A 22,208-nucleotide genomic window follows, 5' to 3' on the forward strand; every position below is an offset into this window, starting at 1 on the left:
GCACCAACCCCTGCAGAGCACCATTAGTCACTGGCAGCCAACCAGGAAAGCCCTATATTGTTCCCACTCTTTACCTCCTGCCCATCAGCCAACCTTCTATCCATGCTAGTCTTATCTTTCCTGTAATACCATGTGTTCTTGGTAAGCAGCCTCACGTATCGCCTTATGAAAAATCCATGTAAACAACATCCACTGACTCTCCTTTGTCTATCCTGCTTGTTATTTCCTCAAAGAATTCCAGCAGATTTGTCAGGCAAGATTTCTCCTGAAGGAAATCGTGCTGACTTTGGCCTATTTTATCATGTGCCTCCAAAACCTCATCCTTCATAATGGACTCCAACATCTTTCCAACCAGTGAAGTCAGTAACTGGCCTATGTTTTCTTTTCTTCTGCCTCCCTCCCTTCTTGAAGAGTGGAGTGACATTGGCAATTTTTCAGTCCTTCAGAAATCATTCCAGATTCTAGTGATTCTTGAAAGATCATTATTAATGGTTACACAATCTCTTTAGCTATTCTGGGGTGTAGTCCATCTGATCCAGGTGACTTATCTACATTCAGACCTTTCCGTTTCCCAAGCACCTTCTCCTTAGTAACAGCGACTGCACTCATTCCTGGCTCCCGACACTCTTAAATTTCTGTAATTCAGTGAGGACTGACCCAAAATACTTACTAATGTTCGCGGGCCATTTCTTTGTCCCCCATCGCAACACCAAAGTCACAGGGGGATTCTGCAGATGCTGGAAAATCTTGGGTAACACACACAAAATGCTGGAGGACCTCAGCAGGTCAGGCAGCATCTGTGGAGGGAAATGAACAGCCGACCTTTCGATCTGAGGCTCTTCACCCGGACAAATCCGGGTAGAAAAGAATTCCCGGTCATGGTCTCGACCCAGAACATTGATTGTTTAAAGCGTTTGGAGCTGGCCTTGGGAAAACTGGATGTTGGGAACCTCAGGACTGGTGGTGACCACAACTGGAGGTCGAGGGGTCAGTTACTCTCGCCTAACCCGCCCCCTACAAGAGTCCGCTTGGAAGGTGCAGTGTTCAGGGTGAAGAGAGATGATACCACCTGACCCCAAAGCTAAATAGCGCAATAGAAAGGGATTCTCTCCTGAGATCACCCCCACCAAAAATTGTCAAGGATTGCGGGGGGAGGTCCACATAAAACAGCCAAAATGTAGACTGGCTTCTGTCAGCCAACAAATTATTCCAGGAATGAGAAGCTCTGGTTATACGGAAGGGGGAATCGGGACAAACAACTGATTCCATATCGAACCAGTATGAATTCAATGGGCTCGTTTGGTGCTGTCGACCTTTCTGTCACTCCGTGATTATCAAATTAAGATGGGGTTATCTCAACCAATGAGCCAAGAGAGTGAACGGGCAGTGAGAAACAGAAGGTGTTCGAAATCCAGAGCTACATGGACAAAGTTTTGGAAGAACTCAGCAGGTCAGGCAGCATCCCCGGAGAGGAATAAACAGTCGACATTTTAGGCCAAGACCTTTCACTGAGACTGGAAAGGAAGGGGGAAAAAGCCAGAATAAGAAGGGTGGGAGAGACGTAGCCAGTGCAAGCTGGCAGGCCTTAGGTGACGCCAGGTGAGAGGGAAGATAGGTGGGTGGGTGGGAGAGGGGGGATTAAGTAAGAAACTGGGAGGTGATAGGTGGAAAATGTAAAGGGCTGAAGAAGGAGGAATCTGATAGGAGAGGAGAGTGGAGCATAGGAGAAAGGGAGAGGGAGGATCACCAGAGGAGGAAATAGGTAGGTGAGGAGAAGAGAAGGGGTAAGAGGTAAGCTGGAATGGGAATAGAGAAAGAGAGAGCAGGGAGGCATTGAAATAACCAGAGGTTGTTCATGTTGCCAAGTTAGAGGCTAGGAGGAATGAATCAGAATGAGAATCGGGTTTAATATCATTGGAATTTGTTGTTTTGTGGCAGCAGCACATTACAATATATTAAAAACAATGTTGTTTACTGAAGTACCCATGGCTGTGACTGGATTTCAGCTGTCCTAGTCCTAACCGGGGAATATTTGATGATTCCCATTGGGGTTGTAGGCAAATGTTCACCCTTTAATGCCACCATCTCAAGGCTAAGGTGTATGAGGTGTTGCTTCTCCAGCCTGAGAGAGGCCTCGTCGTGGCAGTAGAGGAGGCCATGGACATATCAAAATGGGAATGAGGAGTGGAATTAAAATGGCTGGCTACCAGGAAAAGGTCGGTGAGAGAGTCTACAAGGACCCCCTTCCTCTCCTGTCTTCCCAGAGTGAGGTTACATGCCTAATCAAACCATACGAAAAGGAGGGAAGTTTTCCCTGTTGTTACAACATACTGACCCATTCACTAAGAGGTTAAGAAACACTGTGGTTATCAGAAGTGCTATGCTGTACTGTACAAGGTTACTGAGCTTGTAGGGAGTTTTGAAACTCTATCTAAGCAGGAAACAGATACGCTTATCTATCACTCAGGGACCTCGAAGTAATTTTTTGCAAGGCGTCAGTTCTCTGAACACTGTTCTTCAAAGGAGAAACGGGATCTCTCACACCCGTGAGGACTTCCCCTCTCAGTTACCAACGGAGTAGGGACCACAGAGTGTCCCCATTATCAATATTTGAGTCTTGCCACCAAATACATTAATCTGTCGCAAAGTAACATCTGCTGATGAGAAGCAAACAACAGGAATTCTGCAGATGCTGGAAATTCAAGCAACATACATCAAAGTTGCTGGTGAACGCAGCAGGCCAAGCAGCATCTATAGGAAGAGGCGCAGTCGACGTTTCAGGCCGAGACCCTTCGTCAGGACTGATGAGAGGTTGAGGAAGGGTCAGAGGGTGAATCAGCCTGGTGGCAACCTAGAAGGGACCTAACGCTAACTCCAATCTACACTTGCCCCCTCTCCTAACACTAATGTCCCACATGCCACATCCTTAACATTTGTCCCCATCCCTAACCCTAACAACCCTTTGCCATGACACTCCACACTCAACCCCACCCCCTGACCCAATCCTAATGTCCCATGATCCTGACCTCCACACTTGACCGGCCTACCCGCACCCACTCCCTCCTCTAACACTAAAATCAACCCAGACCTGTCCCTCATCCTCCTGCAAACCAATTGCCCAAGATCCAGGCCGTGACCCTCACCCCACCCCGAATGTTCGGACCTCTGGGTCTGATTCAACATAAGCACGAGCGAAAACCTCTCCTCTCTTATCCCGCAGACACCCCCGCATTGCCCGTGATCCTAACAAAGCTCAAACCTCCCCCACTGCCCCCTCCCTGTACATACATACAATACTCGGGACCCGCATCCTACACTAATGAACAGTAGAGCATAGAACCACACACGAAAAGCTGGAGAACTCAGCAGGTCAGGCAGCATCTATGGAATTGGATAGATAGTAAACATTTTGGGCCGAGACCTTTCTTCAGGACTGAGAAGGAAGGGGAGAGACGCCTTTATAAAGAGGGGAGAGGAAGGATAGAAGCTAGAAGGTGATAGGTGAAGCCAGGCGGGTGGGAAAGGTCAAGGAGTGAAGAAGGAGGAATCTGATAGGAGAGGAGAGTGGACCACAGGAGAAAGGGTAAGGAGGAGGGGACCCAGGGGGAGGTAACAGGCAGGTGAGAAGAGGAAAAAGGTCCGAGTGAGAGATGGGGGGGGGGAGAATTAATAATTGTTTACAGGAAGGAAAAATCAATATTCATGCCATCATGTTGGAGGCTACCCAGACGGAATATAAGGTGTTGCTCCTCCACCCTGAGGGTGGCCTCATCTTGGTACAAGAGGAGACCATGGACTGACATGTTGGAATGGGAACGGGAAATGGAATTAAGATGTTTGGCCCCAGGAAGTCCTGCTTATGGCGAATAGTGTGGAGGTGCTCCCGAAGCAATCTTCCAATTTATGACGGGTCTCATCATTGTAGAGCAGAAACCCCATTAAACGCGAGTGGAGTGGGATCAGGCTACTGAAGGCGTGGGCCGAATCAGTGGGGCAGAGACTGTGAGAAAACAGATCCTCCAGTAAGAACACAGCAAACACAAGCGGGAGGGATAAGGTTTCCACTGCACGCACACTGACACCCAAATCCTAACTTCAGTCTGAACGCTGACTTCATACTGAACCCTGAATCCAACTCGAATCCCAAACCCAAATCCATCCCAAACCCTGGCACCAAGACAAATCCAAATCCAAAATCCATCCCGAAACCAAACCCTAAATCCATCCTGAATCCTAACCCTAAATTCATCTCGAGCCCCGACACCATCCCAAATCCAAATCCTAAATCCATCCCGAGCCCAGACTCCAACCTGAATCCCGACCCTAAATCCAACCCGAATCCTAACCTTAAATTCATCCCGAGCCCCGACACCATCCCAAATCCAAACCCTATATCTATCCCGAGCCCAGACTCCAACCTGAATCCCAACCTGAATCCAAACCCTAAATCCATCCCAAACCCTGAATCCCAACCCTAAATCCAACCCGAATCCTAACCCTAAATCCATCCCGAGCCCTGACACCATCCCAAATCCAAACCATAAGTCCATCCCAAGCCCAGACTCTATCCTGAATCCAAACCCTAAATCCATCCTGAGCCCTGAATCCAAACCCTAAATCCATCCTGACCCCATACTCCAACCCGAATTCTATCCCTAGTCCCAACACCAACACGAACCCAAGCCCTAAATCCTTCCCGCCCAGACACCATCCCGAATCCTAACCCTAAATCCAGCCCGAGCCCCGACACCAACCCAAATCCAAATCCTAAATCCACCCCAAACCCTGAATCCAACCCAAATCCAAACCCTAAGTCCATCTGAAACCTAAATCTAAACCCTAAATCCATTCCTAGCCCCAACTCCAACCCAAACTCTATCTCAAGTCCCGACACCAATGCGAACCCAAACCCTAAATCCATCTCGCCCGGACACCATCCCGTCCAAACCTTAAATCCATTCTGAGCCCTGAACATCATCCCGAATCCTAACCCTAAATCCATCCTGGGCCTGGAATCCAAACCCTAAATCCATCCCCAATGCTGATTCCAACTAGTATCCTAACTTCAAATCCATCTTGAACCCCAAGACCAACCTGTACCCTAATCCTAAACCCATCCTGAATCCAAACCCTAAATCCATTCCGCACCCTTGACTCCAACCCGGAACCCAAATCCATCCTGAGCCCTGACTCCAGCCCCTAAATCCACCTTGAACCCCGACTCCAACCCGAATCCTAACCTTAATTCCTCCCCGAACTGCCGACCCCAACCCTGTTGAGAGAAAAGTCAGAGGAAGATAGTCAGACCAGTTCCTGCTGACAGGAAGGTGACAGTAACTCAGATAACTACGCGTTACAACAGTGGTGTGCAGAAGAGCATCTCTGAATGCACAACATGTCGAACTTTAAAGTGGACAGGCTACAGCAACTGAAGACCACAAATATACACCCAGTGGCCACTTTATTAGGTGGAGATGATTTGTACTAAAGTGGTCACCGAGTGTATGATACTGCCATTAACATCCATGTTTTGAGACTCGTTGATTGCCAACACTAAATGCAGATAGATTTTGCTAACTCCCTTCACCGAGCACCCTGTGTGAACTGTTTCAGGGCGGTCTCTGGCCGCAGCTGGTTGAAAGGATATAGCACCAGGAGCCTGTGGGCGAATTCCGACGACGGGATGATCCAGATGTGCATCATCAGTGTCACGTTCACAGTCTCGCTGCCGCACCGCAGATTCCCGTCCACATCTGGGGAGACACGAAATCACACGTCACAAGGGGTCCGCCCAGGGTGGGAGCCCAGCGCCCGACACGGCGCGGAAGTCACCCTCAGATGACAACGCGGGCGTGCGGTGGGCTCAACAGGTTCCACTCTGAGGCGGAAATTCACTGCTTTGTAGTCAGCGGAATAACGTGAGAGGCACGAGGTGTCACACAAATACTGTAGCTGATGGAAATCTGAAACAAAGTAGTCATAATGTTTACAGTGTGGAGAGAGACCTCCAGTTCATTCACATCTATACTGACCACGATTCATTAACACATAATTAATTACAGGGTATTTGACAATTATATTAACATACCTACTGCGCAAAAGTCTTAGGCACACACACACACACACACACAGATATATATATATTGCAAGGGGTCTAACACTTTTGCACGGTACTGCATTTGTCACATTTGTCAACGTGGAGCGGGAATCAAGTTCGTAAATCTGGAGAGAGTAAAGGATGTCGGGAATGATGAGGGTGGAGTGCCGTGGGAGGGGTGAGGGACAGGTGGCAGGGAAGGAGTGCCAGGGGGAGGGGGGCACACTCAGCCCCAAGACACCGGGCAAGGTCACTTGTGTCACAACCATGGATTCAGAAGCACAGTAGATACGGCAATCGTGCTTGTGTATTTGCACGAGAGCGTCTTGAACCTCCAGGTGGTCCACAGCGGGGGGGGGGGGGGGGTGATTGATAAGTTCGTGGCCTAAGGTAGGAGATGAGTTATACAGCTCTCGTTACATGCATATGCAGTTCAACTCTTTGAGTGAAAATGCAGAAAGTTTGAAGTTAATAACACATCTCCTTCTACCTTAGGCCACAAACTTATCAATCACCCCTGCTGTGGACCACTTCTACAACGAAGGGATCCGTATGCTCCACGACCGCTGGACTAAGTGTGTACATGTAGGAGGGGACTATGTTGAAAAATAAATGTGCTAGGTTTTCTAAAATTGACTCCTTCTGCCTTAGGCCACGAACTTATCAATCACCCCTCGTATGTCATGAAATTTGTTTTATTTTTTGCAGCCTACAAGTGTCGCCACACTTCAGCCGCTAAGGCAGCATGCCCACGACTCACTAACCCTAACCCTAACTGCACACCTTTGGACTGTGGGAGGAAACCAGAGCACCTGGAGGAAACCCACACGGTCACGGGGAGAACGTACGAACTCCTTACAGACAGCAGTGGGAATCAAACCCCAACTGATGGTACATCTGGTACTGCAAAGCGTTGGGCTAACCACCACGCGACCGAGCCACCAGAGGCAAGAGGCCATTCAGCCCTCTGCGGCTGCTGTGCTGTTCAATAGGATCCCCAGTGTTAATTTTCTGCACCAGACTCATCACCACAGGATCAGCTCATGTCTAACATCACTGAGCCCACTGGGAAGCCACTGCGTTCACACAAGCCTCATCAGCTCGACTAACTAAACTTTCTGATGTAGCTGCCACCCCGCCGGGTGGACACAGAGTCCGAAATGCCCCTTTCTCTCAGGGAAACACTCCGAGTGTGGCACAGGAAGTGCAGGTGTTTGCCCTAGGGAGGCAGTCACCTCGGCTTCCAGAGCTTCGAACACAGTCCCCTGCCCTGCTTCCTCCACCTCTGAATGGTCAGCATGTCGAAACACCAGGTCGATTACACCATCCACCCCTGCCCGTGTAGTTTCCTGTTCCAGACAGCCATCTTGCTCTTCTCCCTTTCTGAATTCAGCAGCCAATGCCACCCTGTCAGCGTGTAACTCCAAGAAACTTCTGCTGGGTTCCGGGTGCTGCTATGCGGCTCCCAGCGTGTTCGGGTCTCCAGGGCGGTGGGCAAAGCCTTAAAGGAGCATCACCTTGGCCATGACCTGTGCCCACCTTGCCCGCGATCTCCGGGGCAGGTCCAAGGCCAGAGGTCGAGTCACCATGCTCTCACTGAGTGGTGGAGGAGCAAGACTGGGAGGCCGCTCCTCTGGAGGTGAGCCCGACCTCCAGTCCCTCTTGCTCATCACCCTCCGATGAACGCCACCTGACAACGATGAACGAATACGATGGAATTTGTCGTTTGCTGCCTTGTGCATGTTCTCAGAACTTGCAAACTAATCAACTCTGATGAAGGGTGCGACGGAGGGCACTCGCTAAACGCACTCCTTACACATGCACATTCGTACACGCCTTGTCATTCTGTTGTCATGGCGCCGAGTCTGCACACTTCAATGTCTTCCCCCGGTCTCTTCCCATGACGGGTCCTAAACCGAGCTGATGTGCTCGGTTGGCCTTTTAGTGCCTGTCCCACCGTACACTGCAGGACATTCCATTTCTTTAGTGATAAGGATGTGCAAATGTGTATATATCATTTGTTTACTGTATTTAAGGTTTATTTTGTGATATGATTGAGGGATGCATCACATTCTGATTCATGTGTTGCTTTAAGTTAACTGTTGGTAATTAAAGATGGTGCAGTAGGTCCTCGTGATGAATAAAAAGGAGCTGATCACTCTCAGCAGGAGAGAGAGATCGGGGCTGCCAGGGGTTTACGCTGGACTAAAATAGTATGGAGCTATTGTTGTGCTTTTTGGTCAATATCCTTTTGTAAGTATTGGCAGTTTTCACTAAGTTTTGAAAGTTTGATTTTCGATGCACCTAATAAACACCCTTGGACTAAACTGCCAAAGTGGCACCAGCCATTTTCCCTTTGGTCATAACCCACGTATCTAACAAAGGACTTTAAGTGCTAACAAGAGAAAATCTGCAGATGCTGGAAATCCGGGCAATCCACACAAAATGCTGGAGGCAGCACCTGTGGGAGAAGAAAGTACAGCCGACGTTTCGGGCCGAGACCCTCCGGCAGGACTTTAAGCAATAGCTCTGCTCCTCTCCGGGTGTTTTAGTGTGTCCACAGGGTCAGTGTGACCAGCTCGAAGGCTAACCTGACCTTGGCTCCTCGCTACAGTGAGCTGCATTTTTATAGCACCTGGCACATCCTTGGGACATCTCACATCGTCCTTCTTCAGGGGCAGGGTGTCACCAGAAAGGCTTTGTGGCCCATCGCCCCACTGAGAAGGCACTGGGGTCTGATGCTTTGAACCACTGCGGAATCACAGGTACATTGGCCAGGACAGGGGCTTTTACACAGCAAGATCCCACAAAGGGCAAGGTGACGGAGGCCTGAGTATCTGTGACGCTTGTGCTGAGGGATAAACACAGGGGTGTGGAGAGAAAGGGAGGACCTCGTTAGGCTGGAAAGAATGCAGAAAAGATGCACAAGGACACTGCCAGGGATGGAGGTCTTGAGACTGGACAGGCTTGGCCATTTTCCCTTGGAGTAAAGGACACTAAAGGGTTCCCTCACCAAGTCGTTTAATATCACAACGGACAGATAGGGTGGATGGTCACAGGGTAGGGGAGAGCATAGGTTTAAGGTGAGAGGGGAAAGATGTAACAGGAACCTGTATGGCAGAGGGTGGAGAGGATACCGTACTGTGCAAAAGTCTTAGGCACGTGTATAGAGCCGGGGCGCCCCAGTCTTTTGCACAGTATGGTACTGGTCAACATGGGGCAGAGAGCGAGTTTGCAAACTGGCGGGAGCAAAGGATGTTGGGAAGGGTGAGGGTGGAGCGCCGTGGGACGGGTGTGGGACAGGTGGCAGACAAGGAGTGCCAGGGTGGGGAGTGGGGGGGGGTAGTGTGGGTGCAGACACACCCAGCCCTGAGACACCAGGCAAGGTCATTTGATTCCAAACAATTGGTTTATTGATCATTACAGAATGTCTCTCTGGTGCTTCCCTCTCCCTTCCCTTTTCCCAACCACGATTCCCCTCTCCCTGCCCCCTTCCCACTCTCAGTCCACAATAGAGACCCAGATCAGAATCAGGTTTATCATCACTCACATATGTCATGAAATTTGTTTTTTTTTGTGGCAGAAGTACAGTGCAATACATAAAATTACTACAGTACCGTGCAAAAGTCTTAGGCTCACGAGCTGAATACACGTGCCTTAGACTTTTGCACAGTACTGTATGGAATAAGTTGCCAGAGGAAGCTGTAGGTGCAGGTACAATATCAAAGGTTAAAAGACATTTGGGAAAGTACATGACTAAGAAAGGTTTAGAGGGACATGGGCCAAATGTAGGCAACTTGGTCGGCATGGATGAGTTTGGCCAATTTCTGTGTGGTGTGAATCTACAGCTTCAGAGACAGAGAGAGATGTAGATCAATAGAACGAGCAAGGGTAACAAACAGAGCAACAGAGTAATATAGATGCAGAGCTGGGCAGAGTAATGGCAGATGCAGTTTAATCCAGAAATGTGCATAGAGATACACTTTGGAAGGACTCAGTCCATAGATCTCTCACAAGTTGCCTGGCAAGTTAACAGGGTGGCTAAGAAGGCCTTTTGTGTGTTGGCTTTCCTTAGTCAGGGGATTGAGTTCCAGGTCTATGACGTAATGCGGCAGATCTATAAAACTCTGGCTGGACCACATTTAGATTATTGTGTTCGGTGCTGGTCACCTCTTTATAGGAAGAATGTGGAAGCTTTAGAGAGGGTGCAGAGGAGATTTACCAGGATGCTGGACGGATTAGAGAGCACGTCTTAGAAACTTTCCACTAGAGCGGAAAGTTTGAGTGAGCTGGGGCTTTTCTCTTTGGAGTGAAGGAGGCTGAGAGATGACTTGACAGAGATGTACAAGATAATGAGAGAGACAGACAATTCCCTTTTCCTAGGGTGGCATGGCCAACAGCAAATGGCAGCTGCTGTGTATTTAATATTTCAGTAATATTGTAAATATTTTGTTTAGACCATAAGATATAGGAGCAGAATTAGGCCATTTGGCCCATCGAGTCTGCTCTGCCATTTCGTTATGGCTGATCTATTTTCCTTCTCAGCTCCAAAATCCTGCCTTCTCCCCATATCCTTTCATGCTCTGATTAGTCAATAATCTATCAACCTCTGCCTTAAATATACCCAATGACTTGACTTCCACCAGCACCTTTGTCCATGAATCCACAGATTCACCACTCTCTGGCTAAAGAAGTTCCTTCTCATCTCTGTTCTAAATGGGTGTCCCTCAATTCTGAGGCTGTGTCCCCTGGTCTTAGACTCCCCCACCTTAAGAAACATCCTGTGCACATCCACTCTACCGAGCCCTTTCCAGATTCGATAGGATTCAATGAGATCCCCCCCACCCACTCATTCTTCTGAATTCCAGCGAGTACAGGCCCAGAGCCACCAACTTCTCCTCATATGACAAGCCTTTTGATTACAGAGTCATTTTCATGAATCTCCTTTGAGCCCTCTCCAGTTTCAGCACATCCTTTCTTAGGTAAGGGGCCCGAGAACTGCTCACAATACTCCAAGCCTCATCAGTGCTTTATGAAGTCTCAACATTACATCCTTGCTTTGAAGCAGTGAAGCAGGTGCTCTTGCCTAGCATGTCTGCACTGATCACTAAACATCTTTTTGCATGAATACCACCCGCCCCATTTTAGCTCCTCTGATCTCCCATCATTTCCTCACAGGTTCCACCACCCGCCGACTTAACTAATCCGCCGGGCAGCCACCTCACTGGGACGTGGAAGGGAAGATGGGAGTGCCCGGGGGAATTGCGCCATCGCGGGGAGAACGCGCCCGGATAGGGTGCGAGGTCAGGGACGGATCTGGGTCACTGGCGAGGCACGGGCTCCGCTCACTGAGCTGCCCTCCAAACACACAGCAAGGCTTCGCGGAGGCTGCTATCTGCAGGATCGAGTGTGCTTGCTGGTTGGTGTTATCTCGGCCGGCTTGTTTTTGACAACAGTCAAAGTTCCAGGGCTGAGGGAGATGGTGCAGTTCGCAAACCAAAGATGCAACTCACAGATTACTCTTCTGACTAATTTTGAACGATTTCTTACCCAGATTCAAATGGCCAAATGCCTGATAATGATCACCCATTCAGGTCAGGCCTGTTAGAAAGCTCGGCTCCCTCTTTTTACTTAATGCAGTCCTGTGCTTCGCTCAACCCCACTGGGCAGCACTGGCCGGTTTAGACCAGAGGCTTCCCAATCTGGGGTCCTTGGGGTCCACGGACCCCAATGCTTAATAGTATTGGCCCACGACATAAAAAAGGTTGGGAACCCCTGGTCTGGACCATTGAGGGTGAGGGGAGAGCCAAAGCAGAGGCTCTTTAAGGATACTGTCATCAAATTTCTGCAGATTTACTGCGCAGCCCATTCTGACTGGCTGCATCACCATCTGGTAAGGAGGGGCCTCTGCACAGTTTCAGAAAAAGGTACAGAGTCTGCATTTTCAGTTTTCTTATTTCAGAGATCCAGCGCGGAACAGGCTGAGCCTCGTCACCCAGCAACCTGCCACTTTCACCCCGGCCTCATCACGGGGCAATTGACCCTGACCAATTCACCTACTAACCGGCACACACAAAATGCCGGAGGAACTCAGCAGGCCAGGCAGCATCCGCGGAAAAGGCTGGGGGTCTCGGCCCGAAACGTCGACTGTTGACTCTTTTCCGCGGATGCTGCCTGGCCTGCTGAGCTCCTGCAGCAATTTTGTAGGTATTGCTTTGATTTCCAGCATCTGCAGATTTTCTGTTGCTCGCGAACCTAACAGGTACGTCTTCGGACCGTGGGAGGAAATCAGAGACTCAGCCAGCCCCGTTATGGGCGCCAGCTTCCCTGCCGTCAAGGAGCATTGCCTCAAGACAGCATTCGTAGTGAAGGACCCTCACCAGGGTATGTCCTCTTCTCATGACCAACATTCAGGGAGAAAGTTATATATATACATTTTGCACAGTACTGTATTTGTCAACGTGGAGAGGACTGAGAGTTGGCAGATCTGGCGGGAGCAAAGGATGCTGGGAATGCCAAGGGTGGAGCGCTGCGGGAGGGGTTGACATGGGTGCAGACACAGCCGGCCCTGAGACACCAGGCAAGGTCATTTGATTCCAATCGATTGGTTTATTGATCGTTACAGAATGTCTCTCTGGTGCTTCCGCTCCCCCCTTCCCCTTTTCCCAACCATGACTCCCCCCTCTCCCTTCCCCTTTTCCCAACTACAATTCCCCTCTCCCTTCCCCTTTTCCCAACTACAATTCCCCTCTCCCTGGCCCCTTCCCACCCTCAGTCCACAATAGAGATCCATGTCAGAATCAGGTTTATCATCAGTCACACATCATGAAATTTGTTTTTTTTGTGGTAGCAGTACAGTGCAATACATAAAATTACGGCGGTACTGTGCAAAAGTCTTAGGCACCCTAGATATATATACTGCACGTGTGTAAGGGTTTTGCACAACACTGTAGATTTCAAAATTATAATAGCATAATTTCAAATTTATTATGGTGCTGTGCAAAAGTTAGAGGGCACCTTTGCTATAGATATGAGCATAAGACTTTTGCCCAGCATTGTATGTCAGCAATAACAAGCCTGATTCTGACTCAAATGATCTTGCTGGTGCGAGGGGGGCCTAATTCTGAGCGACATGGGACACACTTTGCCTCGTGCCTCCGACATCTGACAAACGCTCGTGGGTGGACATCAGAGCCATCGCAGGGCGAGGGGACCACAGGCACCTCCGCGTCGCAGCGTCTGGGGTCTCGGGCGGTGGGCTCGCGGAGGTTGTCGCATTTCCCAAGTCGGTGGCTTTCATGGCGAACACCACGAGGGCTGGTTTCCTGAGTGTCATCGGGCCGTCAGGTGATGAGGCAGCATGTGTGTGGTGTGCGGGACGGTGGGGTGCCGGGGTGGGGGTGGGGGGTCATAAAGGGCTGAATTTCCAGGTTAGTATCTCTCTGCTTTTCTCCTCAGCCCTCCTGCATCGGCTGCAGAGTCCTCTGAGGTTTAGAGGGAGGCTGGAGCGTTGCAGAGTTTCTCAGTAAACACCCACGAAGATTACTATCTCCCTGTTCCGATAAGCCCGCCTCTGTTCTCTACAGAGACTGCATCAGGCGCCCAGCATTTCCCGCTGAGGCTGCCGGACGGACCGCAGATGTTAGGGAATCGCAGTCAGCACACAGGGAGAATCCCCCACACACCTCGGCAGCAAGCTTATTGACGTCTTCTGCTTGCAATCACAAACGAGAGAAAATCTGCAGGAAATCAAAGTGGCACACACAAGATGCTGGAGGAACTCAGCAGGCCAGGCAGCATCTACGCAAAAGAGTAAACAGTTGACGTTTCGGGCTGAGACCCTTCATCAGGATTGGAGAGAAAAAAGAACCCTTGGATGTACATTTAAGGCCAGAGGTTTAAAGTGTTTGGTAGAAAGGTGGGAAGGAAGGTGAAGAAAAGTTCTTGCTTGGCTGATTGCGAAACAGCTGGGAAGGGTGCCCTTTAGAGGGTAGGGAGCCTGTCTGGGTGGAGCCCGGCCTGGGCCGAGAATGGACAAGAAGGTGAACCAGACATGGCCACAAGGAAAAAGCAGAGCTCTTTGAAGAGACGGCACACACGCGATGGACCGAATGGCCTTGACTCATGGCGCGCACAGAAAGGATGGGGGTGGGTGACTGCAGCGATGCAGCAGGTAGTACCGCTGCCTTCCAGCTCCAGTGACTCCGGTTCGATCTTGAACTCGCGCGCTTGTCTGTGCGGAGTCTGCACATCCTCCGTTTGACCACGTGCGTCGCCTCGGGGTGCTCCGGTTAAATAAACCAGCCATGATCAAATGACAGAGCACACTCGACGGGCCGAGTGGCTTAACCCTTCTCCTATGCCTCATGATCTTTTACGCTGAGGGTCATTGGCTGTGGGTGGGCCAATCACAGTGACCAGGAGATGTGGAGTTCCACCACAAAGTCCAGGCAGGGTTCGAAGGTCAGATTTCTCCTGGTGACAATCAGACTGGTTTCTACATCCAGGAAGGTCAACAGCAGAGTGGGGCGACCATTAGTCTATGAACCTAAAGGTCAAATTCCACATCTCCTGGTCATTCCGACTGGCCCATCCACTGTCCAAGTCAATGTGGGAGAACCTCAAAAGCATGGGGCCTGAAGGTAGAGATAGGGGGACCTGCAAAGAAAAAGGGTCATAGTTTCAAAACATCAGAGGTCAGCTATTTAGAGCTGAGGTGAGAAGAGTTCTCTTTACCCAGAGGGGCATGGGTGACCCTGTCAGGATTTACAACAGTACAGTTGTTTCACGGTGACTGACAAAAACAATAGAGTTTTCATTTAAAGAAAAAAGCCATTTAATTTGAACTCAGCGTCATTTCTTCACCTCTGCCCTCAGATTGCTGAACAGCCTACGAACCTCATTATTCCTCTTTTAAGCTATTTATAGTTTTAGTTGCAACTAATAGTATTTTTTAACGCCTTGCCACAAAGACAACAAATTTAATGACATATGCTCAGTGGGTACTTTATTGGGTCCACCTTTACACCTGCTCATTAATGCAAGTATCTAATCAGCCAATCGTGTGGCAGCAACTCAATGCATAAAAGCATGCAGACACGGTCAAGAGGTTCAGCTGTTGTTCAGACCGAACATCAGAATGGGGAAGAAATGTGATCGAAGTGTCTTTGACCGTGGAATGATAGCTGGTGCCAAACTGGGTGGGTTGAGTGTCTCAGAAACCGCTGATCTCCTGGGGTTTTCACGCACAGCAGTCTCTAGAGCTTACGGAGAATGGTGCCGAAAGCAGCAGGCGTCCAGTCAGCTGCAATTCGGTGGGCAAGAACATTTCGTTAACGAGAGAAGTCAGAGGAGAATGGCCAGACTTGGTTCAAGGGGACATTAACCATGCATTACAACACTGTCTCCTGCAACTGGAAGTGCAGAGTATCGGAATTTGTGGCCCAGGGGTTAGTTGGGGAGGGGGGGGTGGTGGTGGTTACTGCAGAGTTCTACTGACTTTCTGCAGGCTTTGAGCTTGTGTATTTGCAGACCTGCACAGAGTAGATGAGGCGATGCAAATGCAGAGGCAAGAGAAACGAAAGTGCCCGCAGATCAGACGCAGACTCCTCTGCCATCTGTGGGTACAAAGGTCCTTCAGCTTAATCATAGCGTTCCTGAGCTTTGGACATCCCGTCCAGGCGCCAGTGAGTCACGCAGTACGGGAACAGGCCCTTTGGCCCATCGAGCCCATTCTGACCAGAAAGCACTTACACGCACTAATCCCCATTGTTACCACCAGACAGGTACAGGAGCCTGAAGACACACACTTAACATTTTGGGGACAGCTTCTTCCCCTCTGCCGTCCGATTTCTGAATGGACAATGAACCCATGAACACTACCTCAATATTTTTTTACTCTCTTTCTGCACGACTTACTTAACCTAATTTTTATTATGTATTTTTAATTGTAATCTATGGTTTTTAAAATTATTATGTATTGCATTGTACTGCTGCCACCTAACATTAAATTTGACGCCATATGCCGGTGATACTAAACCTGATTCTGATTCTGACACTAATAACTTTAAGGTGATTGGTTGAAAGTACAGGAGGGATGAAAGAAGTAGGGTTTTTTTTACACAGAGTGGTGGGTGTGTGAATCCAGTGCTAGGGGTGGTTGGAGAGGCAAATATATTAAGCACATTTAAGAGACTTGGGCAAATGAAGGGTAATGTGAGAGGGAGGGATTAGTCTGATCTTAGAGTAGGGTAATGGGTCACAGAATATTGTGGGCCGAATGGCCTGCACTATGCTGTAGTGTTTTATGCTCTATATAAGAATACTTCCTCAACAATTCTCCCTCAATCCCCCTTCAAAAATATCCCTTTACAATCACTCCTTAATAATTCTTCTTCAACAATCCCTCCTTAAAAATGCCCCCTCAACAATCCCTCCTCAAAAATATCCCCCTCCAATTGCTCATTAATAATTCCTCTTCAACAATATCCCCTCCCAATTGTTCCTTAATAATCCCTCCTCAACAATATCCCCTCCAATCACTCCTCAATAATTCCTCCTCCCTTGACAATCTCTCAATAATTCCTCCTCAACAATCCGCCCTCAACAATATCCCTCCACAATCTCCCCTCAATAATTCCTCCTCAACAAAGCATCCTTAATAAGCCAAACTAATCAAGCACCTCATCCCTTAATGTGCAACCTTTCTCTGCACAGAATGGCCCACAAATTTACCAGCAGTCTCAAAATACATCAGGACACTCTGAGAGATATGACTGAGACACTCTCTTTTTCTAAAATTAGCATGTTTGGATTCAGCCCCCACGTTGTTCATCTTGTTACGCCAAGAGAGAAACAGAAGGTGCAGTCCAAGGCTACACTACCCTATTCGCATAGAACAAGCCTCTTTGTCCCATCTCAGGTGCTTTTGGACAGGATTTGCCTCCCACTTCTCCAGTTCTTCACCCTGCAATGTGAACCCAGCTGCCTGACCTGCTGAGAGGGTGCCAGTATTTGTTTCCGGTCTGGTGCAGAGCTTGTCTTGGCCCTCGCCCCCTCCCCCAGTGGAACACAGCTCCGTGAGGGAATAGGATACACAAGAGGGGTGGGGCCAAGCTTAACTTTGCACTCCACTATGCTGGACTTGGGAAAATGACCCTTTCTTAACAGACGCCAGCAGTAAGTGTATTTAAAGTTGAGGTTCCCAACCTTGTTTATGTCATGGGCCCCAGGTTGGGAATCCCTGATTCAATGAAACATCAAACCTTTCAGTAACTTGCATGGAAGGATCTTGGGATCCAAGTTCATCATCGTTACGCGTTGTGTTGTATGACATGGGCCATCATGGTCCTTGCCCATGGTTGTTCTTGGCAAATATTTCTGGAGAAGTGGTTTTCTGTAGAAGGGCCATATCTTTACAAGACAGGTGACCCCCCCCCCACCCCACCCCAGCCATTATCCATATTCTTCAGAGATTGTCTGCCTGGTGTCAGTGGTCGCATAACCAGGAATTGTGATCTGTATCGACTGCTCACACGACCATCCACCACCTGCTCCCATGGTTTCATGTGACCCTGATTCGGGGGGGGGGGGGTGGTGTTGGGGCTAAGCAGGCGCTACACCTTGCCCAAGGGTGACCTGCAGGCCAGCGAAGGGGTGGATCCTGTGCAGACAGAAGGGATTGAGTTCAATTTCGCAACGTGGCAGGCACAGACATCTTGGGCTGAAAGGCTTGTACTCATTATATATTGTTCTGTGCTCTAACTGCAGATTACAGTGTGAAATTTACCCAGTGACGATTACAGCTCTAACTGCAGATTACAGTGTGAAATTTACCCAGTGACGATTACAGCTCTAACTGCAGATTAGTGTGAAATTTACCCAGTGATGATCACAGCTCTAACTGCAGATACCAGTGTGAAATTTACCCAGTGACGATTACAGCTCCTCACACAGACCATTCCTATTCGAGACATGCCGAGATTTGTTTGTAAAATGTAAATGCAAATTTAACAAAGAGTTCGGAAAGAGCTTGATAATTTTGGAAATACACACACACACTCACATAAACACTCTCTAACACACACACACGCACTCACATAAACACTTTCTAACAGACACACATACACACCCCACAGATAGACACAGGCAGGAACACTCACACACATACACACACACACACACACACACACACTCACCCACCAAGAGATACACTCACACACAGACACACACACACACAGGGACACTCTCACACACACTGACATACACAGACACACACACACATTCACAGACACACTCACACACAGACACACACACACACACACACACACACACACACAGACAACGACACACCGTCTCACTCACACACAGACACACACAGGGACACTCTCACACACGGTCAGTATGTGGACGGAACACTTACCAAAAGATTGTATGCATTTCTTCAGCAGTTCATCCAGGCTGAGGGCCTTGGTGAGTGGGGAGATAGACATGATGGCTTTGGCCTTGCTGATCTCTGCCGGGCTCGGGCAGGTCATTCGCCGCCGGCACTGCCGCTGAGACACCTTGGTGCCCAGCGTGCTCTGGTACTCATGTCGAGTCTTTCTGCGGTGGGAGAGAGTGGAGACAGACAGCTCAGGGTAAATACAAAAAGAATGACGGAGAGAAGGAGAAGGACTTCAGCAGCACCTCACATGACAGACTGAGCAAAATACGTCAAGGAACAAGAAGATTAGAAAAGGGAGTAAACTCCCTTCACTGGGAAAGTGTTGCTTCATCTGCAAATGTACAGCCTCAGCACTGGCACTCTCTCCCAGCAATCCCCCCCGACAACACCCCCCCCACACTCCCGATCAACGTTACTTGTCCTGAACATAAAGGGAAAGTCAATCCCATAATCCCTCCAATAGCTCACCGAGCAAAGTCGAAACTTCCCGCAGCGATCTAGACGCTGACTGCTCGGCCCATCTTACAGCTACTGGTTCTGAGCAGGACGACCCCGTTTGCCCCGCCCCTCCTTCACCTTGCGCCCCTGCTCCCCGTCTCAACTCCTTCCCCGTCAGGCTATGCCGGGGAAAACCTGAGGGTCGTTTAACAACATCCCCTCGCCCCGAGCCGATGGTAGTAGGGTGTGGGAGGGAACCGGAACGCCCAGGGAGCGGGGGCCCGCGCATTTACGGGGAGAGTGCGGAAATTCCGCACAGGCAGCATCTGAGGCCGGGATCGATCCGGGTTTCCGGGAGCTGTGAGGCTGCTGCGCACTCCTCTACGGCACGTGCTCACTTTGGCACCTCTCCCAGCTGTGAGGCGCTCTGCGGCCTACTCTGCCCCTCGTCGGAGTCTAGGGAGGCTAGAGCTTGCACAGGCGGATCCCACAAACAGCAGAGGGGTTGGGAACAGAGGACAAGCGGGGCGCCCCGCAACTTACGTACAACTACTCGCACGTGAGTGTACGTGGCCCGATTAGCAACCGTGGCATTGGCAGCAAATCGGGGCCAGCTTGCTGACAGCGAGACACGATACACCGAGAATCGCACGAGGGGCTACATTTCATCCGGAGTCTGAGGAGATTCAGTCAGTCCCAAAAACACTGGCAAATTTCTACAGGTGCAACGCGGAGACCGTTCTCACTGGCTGTATCACCGTATGGTGTGGGGGTAGGGGGGGAGTGCGGGAGGCTACTGCACAGGATTGAAGTAAGCTGCAGAGAGTTGTAAAATGTCCTGGATACTGGCCCCTGTAGTGTCCAGGACATTTTCAAGGAGCAGTGCCTCAGAAGGCAGCGTCCATCATTAAGGACCCCCACCACCCAGGACATGCCCTTTTCTCACTGTTACCATCAGGTAGGAGATACAGAAGCCTGAAGGCACACACTCAGCGATTCAGGAACAGCTTCTTCCCCTCTGCCATCCGATTCTTAAATGGACATTGAACCCATGAACGTTACCTCACTATTTTAATTTCTTTTTATTTTTGCGCTACTTATTTAATGTAACTATTTAATATAGATACATAAACTTACTGTAATTCACAGTTATTTTCCTACTATTATGTATTGCATTGTACAGCTTCTGTAAAGACAAATTTCACGACATACTCCGGTGATATTAAACCTGATTCTGAGATTTTGATCAGATAGGGAGATGGACCAAGGCAGGGACTCTTAACCCTTTTTATGCCAAGACCATAGAAACCATAGAAAAACTACAGCACAGAAACAGGCCTTTTGGCCCTTCTTGGCTGTGCCGAACCATTTTCTGCCTAGTCCCACTGACCTGCACATGGACCATATCCCTCCATACACCTCCCATCCATGTACCTGTCCAATTTATTCTTAAATGTTAAAAAAAGAACCCACATTTACCACCTCGCCTGGCAGCTCATTCCACACTCCCACCGCTCTCTGTGTGAAGAAGCACCCCCCAATATTCCCTTTAAACTTTTCCCCCTTCTCCCTTAACCCATGTCCTCTGGTTTTTTTCTCCCCTTGCCTCAGTGGAAAAAGCCTGCTTGCATTCACCAAATACCATTAAGCAGGGGGTCCGTAGACCCCGGGTTGTGAAGCCCTGGACTGAGGAAAGGCAAATGGACTTCAGCCTACTGTGGATGGAAACGATGTGAGGCGATGCCCTTCGGGCAGTCAAATCAGTGAAGAGTGGATGGCAGGACGCTGAAGAGTGTTGTGGGGACACAGGGACCTGGGAGTTCAAGGGCACAGTTCACTGAAAGTAACCTCAGAAGTAGACAGGGTGGAAAAGGAGGCATTTAGCATGCTGGCCTTTGTCGAGTTTCAATAGGAGGGACATCATGTGCTTGTTGTACAGTGTTGTGTAAAAGTCTTAGGGATGCACACACACACATACACACACTCACATACACATACACTCACACATACACACACGCACACACAGATACAGACACACACACATACACACACTCACATACACATACACACAGACTCACATACACACACACACACACACACTCACACATACACACACGCACACACAGATACAGACACACACACATACACACACACTCACATACACATACACACACACACACTCATTCACACTCACACACACACACATATGCACACACAGATACAGACACACACACATACACTCACATACACACTCACACACACATACACACACACACACACACATACACACAGATACAGACACATACACACATACACTCACACACATACACACACACACACAGATACAGAGACACACACACACACATATATAAAATAAAGTTAGGGTGCCTAAGACTTTTGCACAGTACTGTAGTAAGTTTATGTATTGTACTGTACTGCTGCCACAAGAAACAAGAGAAAAACCAAAAGATTGGTTGTCTCATTTGACGGTATACATGTATATAGTTAAATGAGGGTTCACTTGACTTGTGAGTGATGATAAACCTGATTCTGATATGGGTCTCTATTGTGGACTGAGAGTGGGAAGGGGGCAGGGAGAGGGGAATCATGGTTGGGGAAAGGGGAAGGGAGAGGGGAGGGAGCGGGAAGCACCAGAGAGACATTCTGTAATGGTCATTGTTTGGAATCAAATGACCTTGCCAGGTGTCTCAGGGCACTCCTCCCCTGCCACCTGTCCCACACCTCTCCACCCTCGCCATTGCCAACATCCTTTGCTCCTGCCCGGTTTATAAATTCGCTCTCCGCTCTCCGCTGATGATTGCAGTCTGAGGCACCCTGCCTAAGACCATTGCGCAGTGCTGTGGAAGTCATTGGCGAGACCGCACTTGGAGTATCTTGGCACTATCTTTTAAGAAAGACATCATCAGGCTGGAGAGGGTGCGGAGAAGAATGCTGAGGCTGCAGCCTGGCCTAGAAGGCCTGAGTTTAGGGAGATGTTGGCCATTCTGGTTCTTAACTCCTTAGAGAACAGGACTATAAGGGGCGACCCCATGGGAGTTTGTAAAATCATGACAGGTATGTATTAAGTGGACAATGATAGTCATTTCCCCTAGGGTTATGGAGGGCACAGACACCGGGTAAGAGGGCAGAGATCTGAGATATAACTTCTTTACACAGGGGACAGTGAGCACCAGGAACGAGCTGCCAGAGGAAGTGGTCAAGGCGGGT

General features: G+C 49.3%; 1 protein-coding gene across 2 annotated transcripts in view; it reads right to left on the reverse strand.

The window, feature by feature from the left end:
- LOC134352664 (RAS guanyl-releasing protein 1-like) overlaps window positions 1-22,208 on the reverse strand; it is a 194,884-nt gene that overhangs the window by 59,906 nt on the left and 112,770 nt on the right. For both annotated transcript variants that reach the window (XM_063060016.1, XM_063060017.1), the window contains exons 2-3: window positions 18,519-18,700; window positions 5,648-5,753 (exon numbers count right to left, since the gene is read on the reverse strand). In XM_063060016.1, the coding sequence (XP_062916086.1) occupies window positions 5,648-5,753; window positions 18,519-18,700 (288 nt within the window). The remainder of the gene's footprint in view (window positions 1-5,647; window positions 5,754-18,518; window positions 18,701-22,208) is intronic.

This window comes from Mobula hypostoma, chromosome 10, assembly GCF_963921235.1.
Source record: "Mobula hypostoma chromosome 10, sMobHyp1.1, whole genome shotgun sequence".
Taxonomy (NCBI): domain Eukaryota; kingdom Metazoa; phylum Chordata; class Chondrichthyes; order Myliobatiformes; family Myliobatidae; genus Mobula; species Mobula hypostoma.